Genomic DNA, 27,173 nt, shown 5'->3' on the forward strand with positions numbered 1-27,173 from the left:
TTATATGGCATGAGCTTTGATGAACACAACTAGAAGGTAATTACACATATAATCACAGATAACAAAATATATATATTATTCAAACTACTTTTTATCAAGCAGTTCAAATAATAGCATAATCACATCATACAGGTTCCGTTATATTCAGCAGCACACTGTAAAATATGTGTGTGGCATGCACTATTAGGTAAAATCCATACGGTTATACTAATAACGAATCATCTTTACGGGTTTGCGTAAGAGCACTTAGTAAAGCTGCAAAGTAATGACAAAACATTTCAATCATTAGGTCTCACCAAAGTTCACGTCAATCGTGTGCAACAAGAGTACAAATATATTGATGAAGAGTCCGCCACATACCAAGCAATTACAGTTTTGTACTAATAAGAATTTCAATGAGTTTTGTTATCAAATAATCTGTCGGATTACTCTACAGCTTGAAGCTGTTTTACAAAAATATTGGGGCTAGCTATTTCTACTGATTCATGGAAGGCTATGTAAATCTCAGAATCACTATTGTTTCCTTTACTAATGACAATGAATGAATAAATGAATGAATTAACGAGCGCTAAAGTGTCGTTCTTAATCCAAACACTTTTGAATCATAGACAATGTTCTCTATATTATGAAAAAAATGGACATTAAAACACTTGCCCTTTTTCTTTGAATATTTGTTTATGACAAACTTTTAGAAAAGAATTGAAATCACAAGAAGGTTAACGAAAAAGCCGTTATCGATTGGCTACCAAGTCTAGAACATATGCAAAAACCCCCATTGAAAACCAACACATGAAGAAAATAAATGAAAATTTATCCCACATAACAGAAACATCTCCCCACGTTAATTCTGCATCCATATCAGTCTTTTTTTTATCAATGCACATGTCCTCACACTTATTCTCGCTGGTGTCTATTTTAGATGGTTTCCTATGTAAAATTTGCCGTACACTGAACGTCTGTATTCTCTTAATCCATCCGGGAATTTCTATTTCTTGTGGAGTGTAGAAAATTCGTGAACTTATCATGACAAAAATTGAAATCATTCCGCTCATTGTAACGTCAACCATAAGCAAAATGCAAATAGAAGACAACCTTGGAAGTGCCGTCGCCGGAAGTAGTGACTGCGCAATCGTCATGAAGACAACCATAGACAACAACATTGTAATGGCAAAACCTTTCCGTTCTCCCGATACTTGTGGTAAAATGAAGACAAAAATGTTGAGGGCTGCTAGAAACATAACAGGCATTATCAATGTTATTATCATAAAACTCGGGCGTCGTTTGAAAGACAACACAACATCCATTTTAGCGCCATCAGAATTATCAACGACAATGCTAGTGCCTGGCAAATCCCATTCACTATTAGAACTGTATGACGATAAATCAACAAGAGAATTTGTGAAGAATTTCAATTCATCTTTCTGCAGACCTGAAGGCTCAACAGTCATCACACATCGCTGAGAATCAAAGGGGGAGTAAGTCGTGTCAATACTGCAGCAAAATCTCAAATTCTGGTCAGGTTCCCAAACCACGAAACCAGATGACGAAATATACAGATACGAATTGTCTATACCAAAAACTTTCTGATTACCCGAAGTGTTGTCGTTTACAAGAGGAGATCGCCATATATACGATATCGGAGCTGCTACAAATTTGAGTCCTCCGTACAACGCCGGTGTCCAAGCAAGCGGCGCTCTGCCCAAGATATATGAAACTGTCCGCTGATTGTGACAACGCCATTAACAGCGTCCACTTCCATGATGTTGTCCAGGGTAAATCCTATAGTGATGTTAGTGGGTACGCTCTGATCAGTTTGCGGTCTAACATGTTTATTGTGACTACTCATTATATCAGTATATAGTTTTTCAACATCTGCAAGACTAGCCCCTTTGACAAAATCACTATGGAGAAGCAAGCTAAGGAATAAAGCTAAAGCAGAGTTCATCGTTCCAATTCTACCACTGCTAATACCTGTCATTAATATTTAAGAAATGGGACTGTAAGGATCATAAAAAAGAATTGATATTGAATCCAAAGTAAATCTTAATAACCGCATTTATATTGTTATCTGGGGAATAATACTATTGATATAGGTCAATATGTTTACCTTTATCCTTCAACGAGTGCAGATTTTAAATTACACTGAACACTTTTGAATTAGATTTTCGCTTTGTATTTACTCTGTTCCGTTATATTGTGTCGTTTTATACATGCAATTAGATAGAATAGGTTGGAATAGACAATGCAAAACCACTGAGTATTTATTCCTTGTATTACACTTGGTAGAACTTCTCGGTGAAGGACTTGGCTTCTCATTTCGATATTTTGGGATTATCTTCCTATGTATTTGGTTTTCATGCTGTTGATGAGAGGTTAATCATTGAAATACGTGTACAAAATATATCGGAAGTAGCAATATTAATATGAGTGGTATTTTTCTGTTTCTTCAATGTTCATACTTAATAATCATTTTTGACTTGGGTTCTCATACTTGGTTCTTTTAAATATGAAGTAAAATGAAACCTCAGTTTTGTATCTACGATTCCTTTTCACATGTTTATCTTTTTTGAAAGTTTTTATTATGCCAAATTAAATCAGCGCTGCATAATGTTGCTGTTAATCGTTTTATGGTCTACATTGAATGAAGATTAAAAGATCGATTGCTGATCAATATTGAAAAAAAAAAATAAACACTTGCAGGTAAAACAAAACATAATACATCTCACATATTTGATTTATCGAACATTCACTCAAAACTAAACACCATTCGTAATAATTTGAAAGCAATTAAGAAAAAAGCAATTAAACTCCCCTGAATTGACTAAAATCAAATATTGTACATGGAAACCGAAGTCGTTATAACTTGAGACGCTATTGAATCAATACTATAAAGGTAAATAGTAATAGAAAAAAAGTTAAAACGTTCGGTTGGAAATATTTCATGTAAAATTAGGACGAGAACAAGTTGAAACAAAATTAATTTCAAACGGAAAAGAAAATGGAGATGGTTCGAGGAACAAGGAAACGCTCCATATTGTCTGCCACCATAAATTTGGAGCGAAATGGGTGGGCAGAAAATTTTGCCATCTGTAGCGCCCATAAGGACCTTAATCTGAAAGAAATCTATAGATAGAGTGTTCTAGTGGAAGAAGCATGGTGCTCAATACACACATTGAGGGCCGACTCTCGTCCTTTTATGGTCTAATAAGAACAGATGCTTAATTCCAGCTTTTTGTTATGTCGTGAATTGGGTGGTCGGGACGGAGAGGTCGAGGGCATGGCATGGATCCTTGAGATGTCGACTGCCTCCCCGTCCGATACGTTTTTATGAACTCTATCTATTCGAGTGATATTTTGTTCGTTTGGGAAAACTAGTTCATGGTAGTCTTGGTGGAGCGGTGGTCTTTTCTTGCTATATCTGGCATGCACGTAGTTTGGTTTTGTATCCGTGGCCCATCGGACACTACATGCTTTCGAGACTGGCCTGGTAAATAAAGATATTAAGTTTTTACTCTTTATTGTCCTAAACGTACACAGTGATCAAAATATATTTTTCTTATAATTTAAGCTTAATACTATGTATACTTTTATTTATTTGATTAATATACTTTTTCGTTTATTTATTTTGGTAAATAAGAATTTAATTATTTACATAGTTGCTTTAAATAAAACTTCAACGAAAAACTTTACTTCTAAAATTCTAATTATAAAAGTTAGAAATAAAATATCAAATTTAAATCGTTCACGTACCTGGTAAATAAAGATATTAAGTTTTTACTCTTTATTGTCCTAAACGTACACAGTGATATCAGGGCTGGGTTGAGCTCCCTTAAAAACCCAGTATCACGCGCTGTCGGACCTGTCTTTTATTTACCAATGAAATCTCTTAATTTCATTTAATTTCCAAAGATGAATATTCATAACGCCTTAGTATAGGAAACGTTTGGTTATGTAAGATTACGTTTACTTAAACTTACTTTATCTTTTTTATGTCTGATACTTTTTAATTTATTTATCCGTAAACAATGGAAACTATTACCTAAAGCAATTAAATATATTTTGCTCATCTCTATAAAGTGTCAGTTGTTTACCTAAATTAGTTGAGCAGGCACCAAAGAATTCAAACCTATTTAGTCTATCGTCACATATTACGTATTATTTACTGTTACAAATATTTCTTTCTTTCGACTAAATTTACAAATATGTCAAGACATTATCAATTTACTTAAGCTAAAATGCAATTTTATTTATTTTTAATTTTTGCTGAATCATATAGAATTTTACTGCATCACATTTTTGCAAGCCTCTAAACCATTCTGCAAGTTCTATGTGAATCAATCAGGTCATTTTGACGAACGTAGAATAGAGTAATCAAGGGTGGTAATCAAAAGAATGCAATCCAGGAACAAAGACCAGACATGGAAAACAGACATACACAACAAAGAACATAAAGTAACTAAAATCATACACACATATCCACAAAAGTAAATGAGCAACTCGGACTCCACTAAAAAACTGGGAGTATGGAACGTTTGAAATGAAGAGATTAATTTATGGGCAACATATTGTTGTTTCAGTAGTGTCTGTGTAAGCCGTAACGCTTTATCTAGAAAATGGGGTATTATATTAAATACTTTTGTGCTGTGGACAGAAATTAAAAAGTGCTTTAGTTTTCGAGTTTGATGGGCCTAGAGAGTACAAGCTATATCATGTGTCAATGGAAAGATAAATCAATGTAGTTTTCAAATATTGTACTAATCAAACTGTTAAACGGTAAAGTTTTCTGCTATTTTGCATGAAATAGAGGAGGATTCAATGGACCCCAACACACTTTGATAAATAATTTAAGTGAAATCATTTATTGTAGGTATCTGAAAACAAATAACATGTAAATTTCACATATATAGAACTTCAAAAAATGTAAAAAAAAAAAAAAGAACTTTTTCCGACAAAAGTTGACTATTTAATCAGAGAACAAAATTACCTCTAAAAATGGTGGCATTTTAGCGCATTTTCAATAATTAAGAGACGATAAGACACCGTAGCATATTACAATGTATATCTAAATATTCTATACTGAATAACAAATAAAATAAACACAACGTTCCTGATCGATTCGATCTGCAACATATAAGTACTTGGTATCATAATATGTCTGGATATTTTTGTTTCAGTTGTATAGATGTAGTTAGCTTTTAATTACATTTTTAGCTTGGCCATCAAGGATGACATTGCATTATATCTTTTTAAATTAAGCCCGGATTTGCACAAACATTTTGAATTGATATTCCATTGTCTACTTTCATTCACTTTGCATTGTTTTTTGTCCTTAATTAACTGTTGATTTTGGTTTGATGTTTTGTATAAATGAACATCGTCTGACAATTACAATTATTCCTATTATTCTGTACGTTGTGTTCAAATCCACGTTAATACTATTATATAATGCATTAGGTGAAACCATTTGATATTAGTATCTTTCTGCGAAAGGGAGATAACTAAAGCAAAAATTACAAACTTTAATGATAATAAACTTTATTATGAGTAAGCAGTTTTTTTTTATCTCTCAAAAATACGCATCTTTGGTTATGGTCTATGGCACACAAATACACCATATTGCACTCATATGTTTTGTCTCATGTGAAAGCCTTGATGATTCAGGATGAACAAAAAATTGATAAACATGAACATAGCACCAACTTCATATGAGACAAATCAAACGTATACACAGGCAAATATTGTTCATGTGAAATGTAAATAGAACTTCATTTGAAATTCACATGAACTTTACATGAAATTAAGACGAATTTCACGCGAAATTGACATTAAATGAACTTCATGTGAACACTTAACATGAAATTCACACGAAGGCTCGATTCACATTAATATCTGCTCAATTCATGTAAAAATCATGTGAAATTCATATGAAAATCATGTGAAATAAGTTGCCATTGTTATCATTTACCCAGTGATAATACACATTCAAACATTCGTTTCATACTTAGATATATTCTTTACATTAATTAAAAATATTTTTTAAGAGCAGTCCTCATCGGTCATATTCCAATAACCGAGTCAATGAACTTCAGCCAATGGCAAGTATTACATAGTTACATACATGTTAATATTATTGCACAGCCATTTTAAAATAATGTACATTACATTAGTTTTTACCATTCAATAACAAGAATAAAACGCTTTAAATCGCTAAATTTTGAACTAAATAAAATGACTGTTGTAAAAACAAAAACTATCAACAGATCAAAATTCTAAATGCTTATCTCTCATAATTCACTACACTCTATACCAGAGCAACATAACGCCATCATTTCATGGATGAAGATCTACATTCTTTTTTGACACGTCGAGATTTAAATCCTTCAAGTATTATTTCTTCAACATAGCATCACTATATTCAGGACTAAGACCTAAAGTGTTTTTGTATCGGACAAATACATCATAAATCATCATATCTTATCGTAGTCCAACTTTGACCATGTTACAGTAATCTCATCGTCATAACTGAATATTTTAATTTCTGTGAAATTCTGAATAGTTCAGCTTTATCGACTGGTGTTGTTAATCAAGACCGAAAAAGTTAATTTCTTTTAAAAGTTAAATGAATAATTTAAAAAACAAATCACAGTGAAATGAATGAGAAATAAACATTTTGATTTGTTCATACTGACCCCCACCTTCATTTATTGATATGGTCGTACTGACCCCCACACTGATTCATTGATATGTTCGCACTGACCCCCACCCTGATTCATTGATATGTTCGACCTTTTATGAAACAATTTCACAACCAGAAACACAATGCAAAGTACGCTTGATAATCATAGAGTTCCGTGAAATAATCGCTTGTTCAAATAACTGTCTCGTTATTTTTTTAAAATCAAGACCTAAAAGTCGACTTTCCTGTGTCCGTACCGCCTCGATTTTATATCCTCGGTATCCACGTATCCATACCCCCAAATGTGTGCCTGCACACGGTGCAATAGGTCATTCTTGAAATGATACTATCTAGTATGAAAGCTGATGGATTACTTTTTGACACATATTGATAAACCCTTGAAAAATTTCAACAGTCAGCTAATGTTCAGAATACGGCGGCGGTGGGTCATTAAATATTCTTTCACATATAATCACACTGGAGGGATTACTTCTACTGGAAGAGTCTGCTTGTTCAATAAATGATCGAAAAGATGGCGTTGATATTCCGCTGATCGTATGAACGGTACAATATGGCGGCGGCGGAACGTCTTAAATGTAAAACAATAAATTAAAGAAGTTAAATTAATTGCGAAAGACATTTCTCTAGTTATACCATCGCTGTAAGGTAGAACATACGTATTTTTCTATTCTATAGATTTTCGTTGTTTTTCTTCAAGATATCTTGAATGAACATTTACGAATCCTGATGTAAAAAATAGGTAACCGAACTAGATTTCGAGATAATTGAGCCTCAATAAAGGCGAATTTTTACAACATTTCATATGGATTATGTAGGGAACTTTCATTATTGGTATACATGTATATTTAATTTATTATAAAATATCAAGAAGTCTTTCATATTTGGTACCAATAATTATTTTGTTACCTCGTGGAGTAGGAAGATACCGTACACTATACATATCCTCTTCTGTAGACGGCTTCCGTGCTTTAATCACAACCAAATAGATAATGATTGATGTGCAGATAAACAGTATTAAAACGCCAATGGTTGTCAGAAATATCACCAACACGGTGTTGTTTTCAGCCTCTAGAAGACGTAAGGATTATGTGATTTCTTTTTGAATGTCCGTTTTTTAGTACAAACTCTTATGTTGATTTAAACATCAAATGACATGAACTGACCTGACGTACTTGTATTTATTTTTTAGTTACTGAAAGGTGTTTTCAATTCAAAACATTACTACTACATGCTTGACACCATGAACTGCCTTCCAACAAAATGATAAGATATCATTGTAATAAAACTTTATTTTACGTTATCGTTTGCAAAAATAGCAAATTGAAAATTTAGATTGTACATGACAGAATTGCTTATTCATGCTCTTAAAACGAAATGATTTTAGATACCAACTTACTTTCCTTCTGAACAGAAGAAACTGTAACGTCTGTGCCTTTACATTCCCCGCTCCTTGTAGTATTAGTGACCAGTCGTATAACGCAAGGGCTGTCTATAGCAACATCTTTTGTTTCAAGGGTTAGTGTAAGATATTGTCCAGAAAGACGCCATGGTAGACACCAAGGCCTGGATATAACATGGTCGATTCTCTACAATGTTCATAATCTTTAACGTACGTTATGTAATGCATTTTGAAGTTTGCACATTAAATATTGCTTTTAATTACTGAATTCAAATCAATTAACCGCTTTAGTTGAAATATTTTGTCTCTATAATAAGTCTTAAATCCTACAAAATCATTCTTAAATCACTAATTTTGTTACTAAAATTTGAAAATAAGTTCATGGATTTTGCATGTCTAAATTCCACATATTATAATGTCCTACCATTTCCAATATTTCCAAATTATTTATAAAATTATGTATAAAGTGTACCACCGCTATGGAAGCGGATGGCTATATCTGCCTTGTAGTATGAGAGTTTCCTCTTCCTTTATTGAAGATCACTAGGTGGCCTTAGGCTGACATTTTCATCACGATGGGTTGTTGATATTTTGACATATATACCATACATATTCTCGTTACATGTATAGTGATCATGGTGTTCGTTCGTTTGGCCGTTCGCACTTTTTTGTTACAGTTTTCTCTGCAACTGCATATCACAATCACTTGACAAATTGACACAAACTAATATAGATATGCCATACCATGAGATTCAATTTCAGACTCCAGCAAAAATAATTTCCTGCTTGACGATTTTGTCAATATTTCGACAGTACAGTTTCTGAGGTACAAAACGGGTGAATTCTTTAGTGAACTTTCCTTGTTTTTTTTAAATCAAGACTGTTAAAAATGATCAATTAAGCTTACCATATAAACGGAAATTCCGACGGAGATGGTTCCAACAAAACATGAATACCGATTGTGACAGCAAGTGTTAGAAACAGTCAGACAGACACGTGGGTTGTTGTTGGTAGTAAAGTTTAAAGCACAAGGTTTACTGAGGTACTGCGATCTGATGTGGTAACTGATAGCATAGTTATCAATACATTTGTTTACATTACATTTCTGTGGCAGGTCAACTAAAGAACATAGAGAAAAGAGTAAAAAAACAAAAACAAAAAACAAAAATGATTCCAAATTTTAGTTATTTCAATTTTTATATAATGTAGTAAGTAACAAGCTTTTTGAATTACAGAATAGTAAACAGATCTACAATATTTGAAAGTCTGTGTAAGGTTACTTTTTGTTTATAATTGGGCAAACCTGTTCATTTTGGTTTTTCAGCTCGCTATTCGGGTTCAAATTATTTGCTGGAATCCATTTAAAATCAAATTACAAGTACTATTAGTTTGCTTTAAATTTTGAATAGATTAAATGGAATACATGGGTATAGTCAGTTTACATGATATATATAAACCGCTTCGTTCTCAGTTACAAGTAAATACTGTCCCATACCAATTTAATTTGTATATCCTGTTCAAGAATTAGTCTTTTTTTTCGATATTTGTGCTTAAACCTATTTTTTTTTTTGGGGGGGGGAGCCTTCTTCAACCTTGTTCAACATACAACACATAACGTCAATCAAAAACTTTGCCCATATCAGGTTTAATTTTAAAGGACCCACATATTAGACGGGGCTTTGGACGAGTCCGAATAACGATCGAAAAATCAAATTATCATGCCTATATGTTGACTTTTGTTAATTTTCATTTTTTCTAGGTATTTACATATTTCAAGTGGAAGGTGACCAATTTGATTCTTACACACGCTTTTTTTATGCAATCTCTGTAATTTATAGCAATAATTTCTGGTTACTGAAGTATTTGCCCCCACATTGTCCGGTTTTTAACTAATAAATCACTACTCGGGTAAAGCAAAAACCAATAGTGAGCTTTTTTCACTAGGTTCCAACTGGGTATCCTTCACTTGGAATATTGCCTTTTAATTATTGTAAAATGTGGAAATATACAGAGGTATATCCATACAAAGGAACAAAAACCGCACATGTAAGTCGTATAATTACCACATATTTGAATCATATGATGTGCATCATATGTGAATCATATAATATGCCAAATATTGGAATCATTTATTGTGCTACGCATGTGAATCATATAATGTGCCACATATGAGAATCGCATAATGTACCGCATAACTGAATCATATAAATCGAGCTTGATTGTTAACATATGTTACACATGGTTGTCGTATGAACATGACTTTTATTTGAACTGTATCATGAGCATACGTTTTATAGCCAATATTTATATGTAAGAACATGTTGTTGTCATATGATTTTCGTGCTCAAATTATCATATATTATTATAATGGTCGTAATTATTGTATGTGGCACGTTTGGTATATTAATGTTTGTAAAAGAAAAAACAAGGTGTAATAATCGAAATAATGACCATCAGCGACATGGACTTACTGATTGATGTAGACATAATACTTGGTGCCTGTAATGGGTAACAGTGTTCCATACACTCCTTTATAGTAACGCTAACACGGAATGTAATTCTATCGTAACCAGTAAACTGGATATAGATTTCATCGTACGGAATGTGACCATTCCATTTGTCTCCTGGTGCGTAGAAAGTCTGAAAAGAAAGATAAATCATCGAAAACCACACATTGTGTTTATATATATATATATATATATATATTATATGAGACGTTGTATATATATATATATATATATATATATATATATATATATATATATATATATATATATATATATATATATATCGTCTCAGAATGTGACGGCTATATTCACTACACTGCTCCATCGGATCAAATTGATACAGGGTACAGGGAAGATAACGTAAACTTATAAAAGGGTCTGGAAAATTCCCAACGATGTTAGAACTGTGAAATTTGCCAAGCAAATTTTTGTCGTTCCCTCCGCGGGACTCCAACTCGTACCGCTGTGACATCTATGGCAACACCGCCTGCACCAAGTCCAGCGCCCTAGACCACTCGGCCAGCTAGGCTATAAAATACAGCTTTCGCTGGCCGGGTGATTCCTCCTCGTAGGATTAATCGAGGGCTGTAACTTAGTACACGATGTATGGTAGTACGGGACAGTTCATCTTGGTGTTAGTATGTAGGATAGAGGATCAAATTAATGATGCATGTCCCAACAAATCAATATTATACAACGTCTCAGAATGTGACGACTCTATTCACTACACTGCTCAGACCTTTCTATAAGTTAACGTTATCTTCCCTGTATCAATTTGATCCGATGGAGCAGTGTAGTGAATAGAGTCGTCACATTCTGAGACATTTGTATAATATTGATTTGTTGTGACATGCATCATTAATTTGATCCTCTATCCTACATAATAACACCTAGATGAACTGTCCCGTACTACCATATATCGTGTATTAAGTTACAGCCCTAGATTAATCCTACGAGGAGGAATCACCCGGCCAGCGAAAGCTGTATTTTTATATCGCCTAGCCGGCCGAGTGGTCTAGGGCTCTGGACTTTGTGCAGGCGGTGTTGCCATAGATGTCACAGCAGTACGAGTTCGAGTCCCGCGGAGGGAACGACAAAAAATTTGCATCGCAAATTTGACAGTTCTAACATCGTTGGGAATTTTTCAGACCTTTATATATATATATATATATATATATCATTAAAATGAATAATAACATGTACAGTTTTCAAAAACACTGAATATGCAAATCTAGAACTTGTTCTTATTATTCTTAATCAGGACATAAATCAAATGAAAACTTTTATACAGATTTGCAAACAGAATATTATAATGAGATCCATTTTTTTTCAAATCATTATCTTCAAAAGACGTTCGTGTCATTTATATTGATCATCAGTAGAGAACATGTTTACCTTGACTTTTTTGTTATAATTTGGATGACCAACAAAAATCTCTATTAGAAATGAGTGGAAGTATGAATCCACTTGGACTGAGGCGTCATACACGTATTTCTGATTAAAATCAAAGTTGCGGACCCTAATTAGGCATTTCTCATACAACATGGGTATCGTAATATTGGATTCCCATGACACAGTTGGAGAATATGATGTCACATCATAGGTGGTGTTAAGTAGACAGTTTGACTCGTCGATGGTTCTAACTGTAAAATGAAAAAAAAATTATAAAACCCATTATGCTAGATTTTAAACAAATTTGCAAAATGTTTTAAAACACATAGAATCATTGCGATCAACATGGGAAGTAAATGTGATGAAATGCTTTTTGCTGCATTTATTACACAGCTATGTACATGTTAAGTCGCAGTCTTCATAAAATCAAACAGGAGGTGATACATGCATGTCAAAAACCCACTGAATTCAGTCTTATTCTTATCCAGAAACCGTTATAGGCCATATAACCAGTTTTTTTTATTTTGGGTGTTGCGCTTTTGAAATAAAATCTATGTAGATTGTACATGAAATTAACGCTTTGCAAGAGTTATTCTTCTTGATTTGGTTTGATTTGGTTGATTTTAGTGGGAGGTTAAAGTGTAGTTATTCAAAGCACAGGCTTAAATACAGAGAAAGGACTGTTGTCACATAAAGCATTTGTTGTCCAAAAAATCGTTTGTTCCGATGGTTTTTCTAAGAACAAAAAAAGAACAAAAGAATAAAATGAATAAATAAAAAAAATACGCATTTCATGAAATTTTGTCATTTTGTTTTTTTTTCTGTTTTGATACATTCATACGATGTCATAACAAAATGAAATGAAATGTATAGTTGTTATAGTATAGAAGAGAAAATGGTTTATTCCAATAAAAGGATGGTTTGTATACCTAACAGAAATAAAACGTTGGTCATATTATGGTATAAGGAGTCAACGAACTTTGATATACACACCATACCTATTCTCGTTATATCAATGTATGCTGTGGAATATCTTTACGTTTTCTAGGTTTCCGTTCCCTCTTTTATCTTTCCCGGACTTGACTTTTTATGAACAGCTCGGCGAGTGTTTCTAGAAAAGGACGCTTATCCTACTGGTGTATCTGGTCCATGCTCCCAGTTTTTAGTGGAGTCCGTGTTGCTCATTTACTTTTGTTGCTTTGTACATATTATTATTATTTTTTTTTTTATGTTTTTGTTGTGTGTGTCTGGTCTTTGTCCCTTGATCTCATTCTTTTGATTTCCACTAAAATCTTGTTTCTCTTGATTTCTCCTCATTACCCTAAAAGAGTAAACACTTATCTCAACTATACTAATTGTCTGCCTCAACTAAATTTTTCTCAAATACTGGTTTAATTGTTTTTCAAAACCAAAAGTATACTGTAAAGGAAAATTATCGAAACACTATCGAAATCTCGATCATTTTACAATTTTAGTGCCGGGAAGCTGCATTTGTACAAGTTTTAAAAAGTCAAAACAAGTGTTTTCCTGTCTTAATATTTATTGTTCAGATTCTATCACCTGTGAATTGGGAGTATCGAATCGAAATGCAACATAATTCATCTAACTTCCTTGTGAAAGCCAGTGATATCAGCAACAACCAATAGAATAACTTGGAATTTTAAGTATGGCACATAAACATATGAAATAACAAACTACGTATTACACCAGTGAAATTTTAGCTTGCAACATTTTTTTAGACAGTGATGCCACCGGGAAGATAATTTGCTTGACTATTAATTACAGGGCTTTCCAGATAATTCATGTATTAATTTACTATATTTAGCATATTTATTTTCCATAGAGACGGACCTCGTTTAACCTATGCGTTACATAATACATTTCTGACACATCATGCATAAGGGTACAATAATTTAGGTTTACTTGGAAAAGAATAGAAGTCTTATGTACAATATAACCACTACATAGGCAATACTTTCTGCCGTACATCGAAGGTATTTCAGCGATGTCAAAATATATAGACAAAAATAAAATCTATAGAGGACCCCTTTATACAATCCTCATTTTATTGCTAAGGTCATTTTAAAAATGATACCATGAACTAATAGTTATCATGTTTTGATAGTTATCAAAGCGCTTTTGTAAAGAAACATTCATTTTTGATATCTTCAGATATTATCATATCTTACCGTTGACTTTAATAAAAGAACTCGCACAATAACACTTGTATATCAATACAATGCACATCAAAGTGAAACAAGTTAGAATCGTGTTTAAACTTGTTTTATTTGATTTTTACAAAATAAATATATTAGTTCAACGATGTATATAAATATATATTTGTAGTTCGTCATATTTTATTAAACAAGAAACAACAGAAAATGACCAACAGAGAACACGAGCTAATAAGTTAAATCAAAACAACACTTACGTCACAACATTTGTTACTCCCGTAGTGATATTAATTCAATGTGTATCCTGAACAATTTGAAAGATCTTTCGGAGACAATCAGTTCAAGATTATCATCAGAATATAATAGCATTAAAACCTATGATTTTTCGACACTGTATACTTCTATTCCCCATACTCAGTTAAAATCCCGACTTAAAACATTATACATCATTGTTTTTTTTCCAAAAAGATGGTTCACCAAGACACAAATATATCGTTCTTGGTAGAGATTCCTCATACATGTACTTTGTAAAAAAGAATTCTCAATCATCTTCCAAATATACAGAGGAAGATGTTTTAATTTTTAATTTAAGGAATTTTTAATCAGCAACACATTTGTCCAGTGTGGTGGACGCCTTTTTCAACAAACGGTCGGCATTCCAATGAGAAAAAATTGTGCTCCTCTACTTGCTGACCTATTCCTTCACTCTTACGAGGCTGACTTTATAGTGATCTGATCCGAAAGAAAGAATATCGTTTTACCTAGATTTTTTTAATCTCAGTTTCCGCTATATAGATGACGTATTATCTTTAAACAATTATAATTTTGGGGATTTGATACATCACATCTACCCCAAAGAACTTAAATATAAAGGATACTACAGACACTGTAAGGTCAGCCTCATATCTTGACCTACACTTAGAAATAGATGGTAAAGGAAAACTACTGACCAAACTTTACGACAAACGTGATGATTTTTCATTCAAGATCAAGATGGCTACCGATAGTGGTGGGCGTGTTATTTGCCAGGGTGTTGAAATCATTCAAACTATAGATGTATTTATGGATTCATCACCTGTTGATCCCATGGATCAGAGCGTTATTGATAGTTCTCAGTTAAATGGAACCTTAGGAGAACATTCACCCCAAAACACTGACTTTATCAGAGTTTTCACCGAAATCGGTACCCCAAGTCAACAAAAGGTAAACAATGGCCACGGTGAACTCAACTCTACCTTAAACCAAACTTTTCAAAGCGATTATGTTCCTCAACAAGAATTCATTGCAAAACTAGATCGGGATCTTGCAGATCTCCCAAAAGATGCATACATAATAATACTTATTGAATTAACAAATAATTCGGAAGATTGCCTTACATGGTATCGAAGTTCGCTTGCTAGTCGAGCAAAATCATTACAAGGGTGTCTCTCGGGGAAATTATTTACAAGAAAAACGACTACAAAAAGCTCTTCATTAACAAAGTATCCTAGAGATTGTTACTACCAGGCGATAAAACTCAAATTGAAGAAGTATTCAGAAAAGACGATGGTCACAGTAAATCCATTATTGCCGAACCTTTTAGCGAGTCCGTTAATACTGAAATTATCGAGATGCTTATCAGTTTACATGCTCTTTTGGAAAGAGTGTCTGAACTAGAAAAATCCGAGCAATTGAAAGAAAAAACAATTAAGAATCTACAGTTGTTAAACAGTAAGCTACCTTCAGAATTGTGCAATCTAAAAGATCGATTCAATACACATTTGAGTGAATGTGAAAGAAAGTCAATACAAAATGACACTAAATTTAAGATTAATCTCACAAAAGATCAAACCACTGGATGATTTTGACTTAAACAAATTTAAAACGGACATAGATCGTATAAACTCAGGTCTGGATAGAAATGTCAAGCTACAAGCTATGATGCAAAAAACATTAAACGAGTTAAAAGTGTTGAACAAGCCGTCTTATACTTCGAAGTTGTCCCCGGAGCGAGCCCCTACGGATTTAAATGTCAAAAACACGTCGGCAAATACACACAAAAAAGTGAGTACAGTTTCGCCGCAGATCAATAAACAGTTTGACACAAGAATATCTACCGGCGAAAGTAACGGTATGAATCGAGTTTTAAGTTATATCGATGACATGCTACCATCAGAATCAAGTGGTGTTAAACAAACTTTGTTTAACTCGAACAATATAAATATAATTGATACGAATAAAGACCAAGTAAATTTTAGAATTCCTGTTCGTGTGCATGGAAATACCGAGGAAACAAAACCGACCAACTCTGATGTATTCGTTGGTGTGTCTCCCAGAAAACGTTCGGCAAGGTTCTATTTATCTGGAATTGACACGAGGTCTGGTATTCTACGATTTCTCGAATTAAAAGGAGTAAAACCTACATTTTTACAACTCTTCTATGACAAATATGGATCGTCTCGTATTTCCGCAAAATTGAACGTATCAGAAGATTCCACTGACATTATTGAAAACAATACTCATTGGCCGTCCGGTGTACGATGTAGAAGATGGTTAAGCAACCACGACTGGCAAGAGAAATGGAGCGAAAGTCCAGAAAATTAGTCGGTTATATACAATAAACTAGTCCCCATGTTGTTCATAATGTTTATTTTTAATATTTGTTGTATTGCTTTTGCTGTAATGAGCCTTAACATATTAACATGGAATGTGAGAGGTATAATGTCATCCACTGTGTGCTTGGCAAATTCACTTTATCATACAAATCATACAAATTGTGAAATTGCAATTATATGTGAGCATAAACTTAAACCAAACTTTCTTTCGTATATGGAAAGTATCGATAAAAGGTATCGTAGTATATCAAAAACTGACAAGCTACATGAACCATACTATTGTACACATGGAAAAGGTGGTATCTCTGTAATGCATAAATCTACTTTACAATTCTCAGTTAAAGAAATTTTAGATACAAACTCTGATAGAATTGTAGGTATTGAAGTGAAATGCAAAAATTCTAGATCAATTTTAATTTTTGGCGTGAACTTACCTGCAGATAGTTCAGTTGATAATTATAGGCAAGAGCTAAATGCCCTTGATGACATGTGTTCGTTTTACCCTAATTATTGTTGCAGGAGACTTAAACGCTAGTTGCATCAGTAAACACATGAATCTTACAAACGCAGTAAAATCAAAAGAACTACAAAATTTCATAAAAAGACATTTTCTGTATCACCCATTTACTGTTTAGGAATACAGTACATAGACGGTAAATCACAATCATCGTCCTTGGTAGAGAGACCAAAAGAGGATAACACAGATTTATGATTTTCCACAATCTCTTCTTGGAGAGTGTGGTAGCAGTATAGGTCTTATCACTGCTACTATTTTCTACGTCTACAAAATGTTTTCATATCAATTTGTTGTATCGTCTCAGTCTTGTAGAATGCAGAAATCCACATAACTGCCTTTGTGTCGGACCATAAACACATTACAAACAAAACTAATAGTAATGAAAACGTAAATATAAGATAACACAATATGAGATGTGTTTCTGGTTGCATCACAACTCCTTTTAGCCCTCGATCCATATAAACTCGAAACCTAAAATTATGATGGTCTTTAGTAGATACAAAAAAATCAATTCTTTATGTTATACCAAGAATCATTTAAAATTGGTTGAAAAGCTTTGTTATAAAGAACCGTCAGCTAACCTTCAATTGATTAAAGAAATTAATATCAGTTTTGTTTTCTGTCTTTAATTCTAATGCAACATTCGTTGTAACGAGGAATTTCATTGGGTAACACCAACATTTTCAGGACGTCAATTTCATAATTGACTGTCGCAGTTTTTCAACGCATGCACAGATTTATTTGAAAGATTTTTCTTTGTTCATTTCGCATTTTTAATACTCGACGTAAAAGAATGGAAATGACCATATTGTATTTAAAGATTTAATGTCGTCAATCTAGATTTTACGTGCCAAATATTCGTTTACGCGTCGTCCGTAAACTCGATTTGCCACCATCAAATCCACCGTTGACGCCTCCATATATTCACTTACATTACAAGTATCTCCCAAATATTCATCTGATATACAACGGAGTTGAAAGTCAAAAAAAAAAACGTTTGATTGTTTTGTAGAAAACAGATGTATAGCATTTTACCTAGAGTTTGGTGGTGCCACTTTTGAAACCTGGAAGCTTGGACGCATACGAGTACTTTGAATGATACTTTGTGAAAACCTTTATCTAAAACGATTTAAGCGAGAACTCTTTATTTATACTTTGATAAAATATTCTTTTGTATGGAAGTATTCCAGCTGACAGTTCAATATGATTGATTAGCTTGACACAGGATAAAGGCTCCCCCCGTGGTGGACTAGGGGATATTTAAGTTGAAATATGTGCATCATCATATCTTTATAAGATTTCAACAACTTTTATCACAAGAATGAATGGAATTAAAAAAAAAAACTATTTATATTCAAGGTTTTGAGTGTGACGTCAAAACGTCTTGAGTAAAAATGCTGGAGTTTTTGATCGACAACATAAATTTGTCCAGTGTGGTAGACGCGTTTTTGAACGAACGGTCGGCATTCCAATGGAAACAAATTGTGCTCCTTTAATAACTGACCTGTTTCTTCCCTCTTATGAGGCCGACTTTATAACTGATCAGATTCATAAGAAGGAACATCGTTTAGATGACGTATTATCGTTAAACAATACTAGTTTCGGGGATTTTATACATCGCATCTACCCCAAATAACTTGAGATAAATGATACTAAAAACACTGTGAAGTCAGCGTCATATCTTGCCTAGACTTAGAGATCGATGGCAAAAGAAAAGTATTGACCAAACTATACGACAAACAGTTGACTTTTCATTCCGTATTCTCAATGTCCTTTCATCTGTGGCGGCATTCCGTCATCATGACCTCTTGGTTCGTTACGGTGTATCCATCTTCACCATGAACACTAATTTGTTCAACGTGTCTTGGCTTCCCTTTCCTCTTTGGTCTATCGTGGACTTTACTTTTTTGTGAGCAACTCGTCGGATATTTATAGAAAAGCTGATGCCACTTACTATACCGGTGCACCTGTTTCACGCACCCAGTTTTTAGTGGAATCGGAGTTGCTCATTTGGTTTTGTTACAATGCTTGTATTATTTTGGTTATTTTATGTTCTTTGTTGGGTGTGTCTGTTTTCTATGTCTGGTCTTTGTCCCTGGATTACATTCTTTAGATTTTCGAAAGTTTGAAGTAGGAAACATTTTGAAATTGGCGACAAACCTCTTCCATTAAAGTTTGATTTTGTTTTAGATGGTTCAATAAATTGAATGGAAAAGGTTTGTGGATATTTGGTATTCTTGTTATTGTTAAAAAAACGTTAGATCAGCGGTGGCTTTAAATTTCCCACTACATCATTTACAAGAAGAATTAAGGACTTGTTCAATTGCAAAATTTAGAATTGTTGATGCTTCCAAATGAGCTAAATGTAAGTCAGAAATAGAATGTAATATGTAAATCTAGGATCCGATATAATAAAGGCCCTAAAGTTCGCGGAAAGGGTTTTTTTCTCATAAGGTAATGGGTAAAAGGGACAAAAGCGTGAAACCATCATGACAGTTTTCATTACCCACAAACTCTCGCAATATACTTTGGAAGCACTACAGCGGAGGTTTGCATGATATAGAAAAAACTTATCACAACATTTTTTAAATGAGAAAGGGCTATTGTTTTTTTCTTCATAGCACGTCATATCAATAAGGTTCAGGTCGTGTTTTCTTGCCATTTTTGTTATTCAAGTTTTATGTAAGATATTTAAGGGAAATTACCATTTATTTGATACGATTTAACCTGTCTTTTCGTTAAAAAGTCACGATTCGCGGGTCGGATGTATTAGAACAATACCTGGTGTTATGATATGATTATATTAATTGTCTCAGGTTATCAAAGAAAAAAAAAGATTTGCATTTTCATTCAATGAAACACGCATGTATGAGAGAATATGAAACACAAAGCAAAGTTTCGTACTCTTCTGTTTGACGACATGTATATTATACGTTAGATCTTAACCTTGTTTTAAGTCTCATGTTATTTTAGCGTTAGATGTTTTTGATTTGGGGGACGATACGAGGCTCTCAATATGTTTTAAGTTCTGACAAGCAACACAAAATGCCAAGTAATCTTTTCAACCTCATACTTTCAGGCACGAGGATTACAAAATACTACAATAAAAAATTGACACTTGTGTCAAACATACTATTGTATAAGATGTTATTGGTTATTCTTTCCTTATGACAATACGACTGGTTGCATTACATTTATTCTTTTTTAAGTTGAAAAATCTTTTAGAATATTTCAGGGGAATTTCCCACTTCATTATACAATATCGATATAATACACAGTGTATATATTTCAGACAAAAGACCCACAGTTTCACCTTTGTAAGATTGTCATTACTTCCTGCTTCAGTGTAATATAAGTTAGTAATACAAGTTCTATGACATCAAATTCAGGTCATGCTTGTAAATTCGGATAGTCGTTAGGAATAATTAATGCCATTTTTAAAAATTAACACAATAAACCCAATTTTGGAAAAATAAGGTTTTCTTACTAAACATGTACATGGCGGAGTCCAGAGAAGTCTTATATATGTACATGTTCTGAAACAACCTTTCTGTCGGAAGTAACATACTACACTAATGACGTATGCAGTTAGGAAGTGGTTGCTTGAACTTTTCATGTATACGTACAGCGTGTTTTACAGGAAATCTCGCATATTTTCGTTAGTCCGTTTGCAAATGTCGATCAGCAAAGGCAAATGTTTTCGAGTACAAATAGCTCGATCCCCCATAGACAAAGACTAAAATAATTATTGATTGAGATTCTAAGTACTCGAAGATACGATCATTTCTAATACATGAATCACTATTAAAAAAACCCATTAAAATTACTATCAATCTTCTTATGATTAGCACTAGCTCCGGTTTGATAATAATTAAAAATCAGTCTATGTGGAACTGAAGAAAATAAGCGAAAACAGTTTCCGAAATAATTTCAAGATGAGGAATAGACGAAAATAAATATTTAAGAACGCACAGTTTTATATTGCTTATTTAATACAATTATGGATATCAAGCTAAATTATCAAGTTGTTTATTATTCTGAATTTGAAGACCAACCTTTTTATTTGATTTGATGATTTCTTTTCTTTGATTCTCTCCCTTTTTAAAAATAATTACAATGTTACTTATGAACTAGTTTTATTTACTATTTATAGATTCGGTCACATTTGTTTCTAAATAAATAAAATCAGCCTTAAAATATGTACAAAATGCACATCAATACATTTTAGATAACGGAAATTTATATGGTTATAATAAAGTTTATCACCACATCCGGGTTTTTAAGAAAACAGAAACACCAAGAAAGTAATTTAAGTCTATACTGCATTAACTGTGGGTCGAATATTTCACAACATCATACCCAAAATAGGATGAACTTATTATGAATATAATTATATTTATACATTTCATAAAATTTTCTAACAGACGTAAGAATTGGGGTTTCCTGTCGTTCATGGTGATATTTATAGGAATTGACGTTAAATCTCCCTTATAGGTAGTACCAAGAATAATAAAAGGAACCAAGGTTGTAGCGGTAATCAAAAGAATGTAATCCAGGGACAAAGGCCAGACATGGAAAACAGACATACTCAACAAATAAAATCATACATACAAAGTAACAAAAGCAAATGAGCAACCCGAACTCCATTAAAAACTGGGGGCATGGACCAGGTGCACTGGAATGGTAGGCGTCCTCTGCTTTTCTAGAAACGCCCGCCGAGTTGCTCATAAAAAGTCAAGTCCGGGGTAGACATACGAGGAAAGGAAAACTATGACATGTTGTGTATATGTTTTTAAAACATCGTTTTATCATTTCTAATATTAAATACTAGTGTTTCATGTTTATGAAGCACGTTATGTAATAGTATCACTTTCTACAGAGGGGTAAGACAATGAAATGTGTATTACCTTTTGTATTTTGATTGATTGATTATTGATTTTGGGGTTTAACGCCCGAGCAGCAATATTTCAGCTATATTCCAGCAATGAACATGAAATGGATGATAAAATGAACATAAAATGATGATCATGATGAAATGAAAAAAGGGGTTGGACACAAGTATAATAGGGTCGACAAATTTTGATTGCCACTAGAAAAAGAAGGAAGGGATGGGTAGAGTCGGGCAATTTAGCCTCCTGCAGCGGAGCACAAAGGTTCCTACTCCTATCGAATACCACAGCAGAGTTCTCTAACGTGCGAGGAACTTGGCATCTTTCTCAACACGGTGCACCACTATGATGTGCAGTCAGGTTTTCCATATTATAGCCTGACAACCCCCGCATGTAACACGCCAGGGGCACCACCTGGAGCACACAACCCCGTTGTTCAGTGGGGAGAGCGTCCTAGCCCCCGGCTAGGGTTCTGAGCACTATTTACTCGCCTTTTCCGACAAGCTTAGTGCTGCGCTGCTGCAGGCCTATTCTTTTGACACCAGACCCGTAAGTGGCTCTTTGTATTTTGACGTTCTGCGTAATATAGGACTTATTCTCTGCAGGCGTCCTTTTGAATTTTCTCTGGTTTGAATATTTGTTCATTTCTACTGCGTCGTTACAACTTTCGCAATGAATATTATTTATTTGTTTATTCAAGACCACCTATTGAAAATTAGTTACACGGAAACGAAACAAAAAGAAATAATACTGTGTAGTAAAAGTTCACTATTGCTTCAATATTTTAGCGGCAAAGTTTTTAAAGTTAACAGCGACATATACAGCCATGTTACATACATTCTGATGATAAGACAGATGATGATGATGATGATGATGATGACGGCACTGACAACCGCAACGATAATGCTGATGATTATGACTACTATGACGACAATGATGATGTAGATAATGTGTTTATTGTTCATATTACAGAAAATGCTATACAATTTTGAAGAACCCCCTATTGATTCAACGCCCCCTCCACAATGCGAAATCTCCTTTTCTCATTCCCACTCTATTTATTCAACTGATGGGGAAATAAACCCCATACAAGGATTTTAACAAAATTAACAAAACAACTAACAGCAAGAACTTACACTCTGACTTGCAACAGACTTATAAACCCAATGCCTTTATTTTGCCAATTCTAAAAGCATCATAAGGGAATATCTGAAGGAAACGTATTACAAAAGAATGCCTAAATATCATGTTATTTCATTTGGAAAGTAGTAATTATATTTTAATAGTCCGCGCGAAGTTTTAAAATGACATTTACTAAGTTTTGACATGAAGACTTTCTGAATAAGAATCATATCTATGATAACTACCCACAAAAAAAATCGAACTACCCACAAACAATTTAAAAAAAAAACAAATGGTGTAAAGTATTTGCTATACTTGAATTCACTTGAAATACAATCATGCTATCTAAAAGGTATGAAAACCTTGGTCCTAATACTTAACACAGACTTCCTCATTCCATATTTGATTAGACTTGTGTAAATCATCCTGTGTAAGAAACATGCAAAACGAAAATGAATACTTGATTTTTGTAAAACACTCAGCTCATTAAAATGTATTTGAAACATATCGGAAAAATCAGTAATTGAGTGAATCATTGTACAAACCCAGAATTAATTGAAAAATAAAAGAAACAAAAATAAAAAATAAAAAAAACATGAGTATTCATTAAGCCATATTAATTTGGAAAAGATATAAGAACGTTCAAGTGTACCCAAGAACAAATGTTCATGACATGGAAATATTTTCCAAACTTATATTGAAAACATATTTTTTCCATACATTAAGCCAGCCGGAAGACAAATATTTACTATATGATGTTTATTAAATGAAGATGTTAGTCCTAAACATGTTTTCATAGGTGTTTCATAGCGGTCATGAACATATGAAAAACACATGAGAAACACCTTTATTTTCATCTAAGTCAACGAAAAATCTAGCAGTACATTGCATTGTACAAAGACTATTTGCTACTATGTGTGTCCTTATCATTTCTTTCTCATCTTGAAAATCATTTTTGTTGATAAATGATAATCAGCATGTTTCTTAAAATGACGGCGGCTACCTTCAAAATAACTCATGCTGTTATGACAGATATTTCAAAAAGATTATTTAAAATTACAAAGTGGGTCTATTTACAAATCAAGGTAAAATAAATCAGCCAATGAGAAAATTGACACCTAGCTTTTGAAATTGATCGACAAAGTTACATAACGAAATAATTTATCAGTTTGTTAACATTTAAAGAAAAGAAGAAATAGTATGTCGACCAAATTTTAGAGCGAAATTGAAAAAATAAGTAAGTTTATGAAAAACGTGAACACCCCATTTTCAAACGACGGCATGGTTTTCAGGTAGAAAACCTAATGCTCTACTCTTTTTATAAAAATACCTTTCATTTAGCTTTGTTTTAGTAATTTACAAATCTATTTTTTTTTCATGAGCAGAGCTAATATTTAAGTTTTGGTTACAATCGAGTAGTTTTTGTATTCAAAGTAAATAATCCTTAACGCTAATCGCTTAATTTTATTCTGGAATTAAAGTCACGAATGTTATCTCAATAATATTTTGGGCAGAGAAATCATTAAAATTTTAAAAATAACGGATTTGTCCAGAATTGAATGCTTCCTCAGTCTAAATTTTAACGAAAAATTCGGTACTTGTATTTTTGTGTACAAATTGAATCTTTGTTATATGAACTTATATAATGAGATAAAACAAAAATTTCAAATACAATTGCTTCACTCATTATGAAAACTGAAAACATCAAACACATACAAAGATACAAAATGTTATTAATATTTCTTTGATCATTGCCCCTCTAGCTAATGTCATAAAAACTTTTTTGCTATTTTCTATCAAGATAGCTTTAATTCTTTGAACCTTTCAAAGATTATGAGGACAATGAATTAACTATAGACGTTAATTATTCAATCGACGTTGTTGCTTTCGCACGTTTTTCCATTTCGGAAGTATTTCATCATAAAGGATCTAGTACGGTTTTATAAAGGCTTTCTATCACTCGATTGTGCAATTATTCTGTTGACATGACATAGCATGTAAATGAACAAACAAAATTAACCTAAATCCATTCGATAAATTACTTTATTACACAATACAAGGGCATGATGGGTATACAAGAAAAGTGTTGTGTCAATTTAAAACTTTTATCCGGATCATTGGCAATGTCTCTACATTTTGTCGGCAACAACGAATGAAATTGTAAACAGTAAAATTTAACAATGTTAACAAAAGAGGTAACAAGCTTTCGAAACTTTTAGTAGCAATATTAAGAAATAAATATATAAATAAATAAGACAGGGTGATTCATGTATGTCAAAAACCTACATGAAATAGGCACTTTGCAAGAGTTATCGTTCTTGTTTTGCTCAAATGGAGATTTATGTATGGTTATCGGAAAGAAGTATCGAAGTATCCAGACTACGCAACAGTTGTTTTAACCCAATTAATGATTATTAATCATTTTATTTTTATTACTACTTTGCGTAACAACGAATCAAATTTACACGCTTTATTAAGTAATTCCGTTTTCGATTTCAAAGCTCAGATCAGACTTAATCTTTTCTCCTTTAACGACTCTTTCGTATCTTTCTCATGTACCAACATGAATATCAACATAAGTCTTTTAACTTCAAACGGTTTAATCCCCCTCTCATTTCTTTCTAAAGTCATCATTGTTAAACCATGAAACTCATGTAATACCAAGGTGTTAGTGGGCACTTGGTTGTGATTGTCAAAATCCCGCAGCAAATAGAATAATTTATGATTTTCTAATCATAAGGTACAGCTAATCTAGATAAGGTACATCATACAATCTAATTTTATTGTAGATAAACCATTGTGGTAAACACATCAAGGGATACGACTGTAATTATCGAGTATTGATGACATTCTTACTTTTCTTCTTTATATTGCCATAGAGCTAATGTTGTTTTCGTGAGAAATCGTGGAGAAATTGTCGATGTGTTTATCATAGAATATACGTAAATGAAGAAGACTAGTGGTTTAAATTATATTGGTGATCTGCGGTTTATGTTGTCGTAGTACATATGATATTTATGTTCTTTCTTGTGTGTGTCTATTTTCCATGTATAGTCTTTTGAATTCCGCTAGAATCTTGCTTCCCTTGATTACACATTAATACCTATGAGATGAATTGATTGATTTTTCTAATTAGCCAGAAAAATAGACTTAACGAAAAATGGTCACCGAAGTCTTCAAAGTAAATAACTAAAGTGAAGAAAAAGATGAAACAAAACAAACGAAAAATAAATAATTTTTTTTTAATTTAAGACGCATTTTACTTGAAAATTTCGAGTAGAAATGTTTCAATATATATTAGATATCTAGTTATGGCGGTTTGTTGTAAATAGAGTAATTATACGGATTGAGGAGAACTGACACCATGAGTCCTGCAAGACGAAATTGTGTAATAAAAATACACTATCTTACGACTAATTTCAATATTTAAAAAAGAAACATTTGAGCTAAACCTGTCAATGGCTTTGCTCTGTTTTTTTTTTTTTTTTTTTTTTTTTTTTTTTTTTTTTTTTTTTTTTTTTTTTATCTCAAAATACATTTCAAGCTATTAATTGTATTACAATTGCGAATAGAATTACACCAAAATATTTCTATATTCATTTTATGTTAAAATAACTTACTAGCTGTCGAAAGTAGGCAGAATTCAACAAGAACTAAAATAACTCCAAGTCTTATTTCTAGCATACTTGATAATCTTATTTGAACGCATTCCAACCTTGTATCTTTTTTTTTGTTCTTAATGAATATAATCTCACTGCACATTAATATAGCAATCTAAATACAAATCTGAAAAGTTTGAAGTAAGATCATAGGCTCATAAAACCACACTTCGATATAGAATACGACATGCTTAGATAGTCATTTACCTTGATGTCGTTATTA

General features: G+C 32.9%; 1 protein-coding gene and 1 pseudogene across 2 annotated transcripts; both read right to left on the reverse strand.

Moving 5' to 3' along the window:
* Nucleotides 1-138: 138 nt before the first annotated feature.
* LOC148613102 (acetylcholine receptor subunit alpha-type unc-38-like) lies at nt 139-1,978 on the reverse strand (annotated as a pseudogene).
* A 3,540-nt stretch (nt 1,979-5,518) lies between these two features.
* LOC148613103 (uncharacterized) lies at nt 5,519-27,158 on the reverse strand. Of its 2 annotated transcripts, none has more exons than XM_088595135.1 (7): nt 26,912-27,158; nt 11,999-12,246; nt 10,568-10,736; nt 9,004-9,215; nt 8,094-8,283; nt 7,604-7,663; nt 5,519-7,265 (listed from the first exon to the last, which is right to left on the reverse strand). In XM_088595135.1, exons 1-7 carry the CDS (start codon nt 27,051-27,053, stop codon nt 7,096-7,098), a joined length of 1,191 nt encoding a protein of 396 aa, XP_088451261.1. In that variant the 5' UTR covers nt 27,054-27,158; the 3' UTR covers nt 5,519-7,095. The 2 variants fall into 2 exon arrangements, with proteins under 2 accessions (XP_088451261.1, XP_088451260.1); XM_088595134.1 differs by having other exon boundaries at nt 7,604-7,765; nt 26,912-27,157.
* Between the last annotated feature and the right edge of the window lie 15 nt (nt 27,159-27,173).

The sequence above is a fragment of the Perna viridis genome, chromosome 7, assembly GCF_037379345.1.
Source record: "Perna viridis isolate PV_CMFRI_1.1 ecotype Kerala chromosome 7, ASM3737934v1, whole genome shotgun sequence".
Lineage (NCBI taxonomy): Eukaryota > Metazoa > Mollusca > Bivalvia > Mytilida > Mytilidae > Perna > Perna viridis.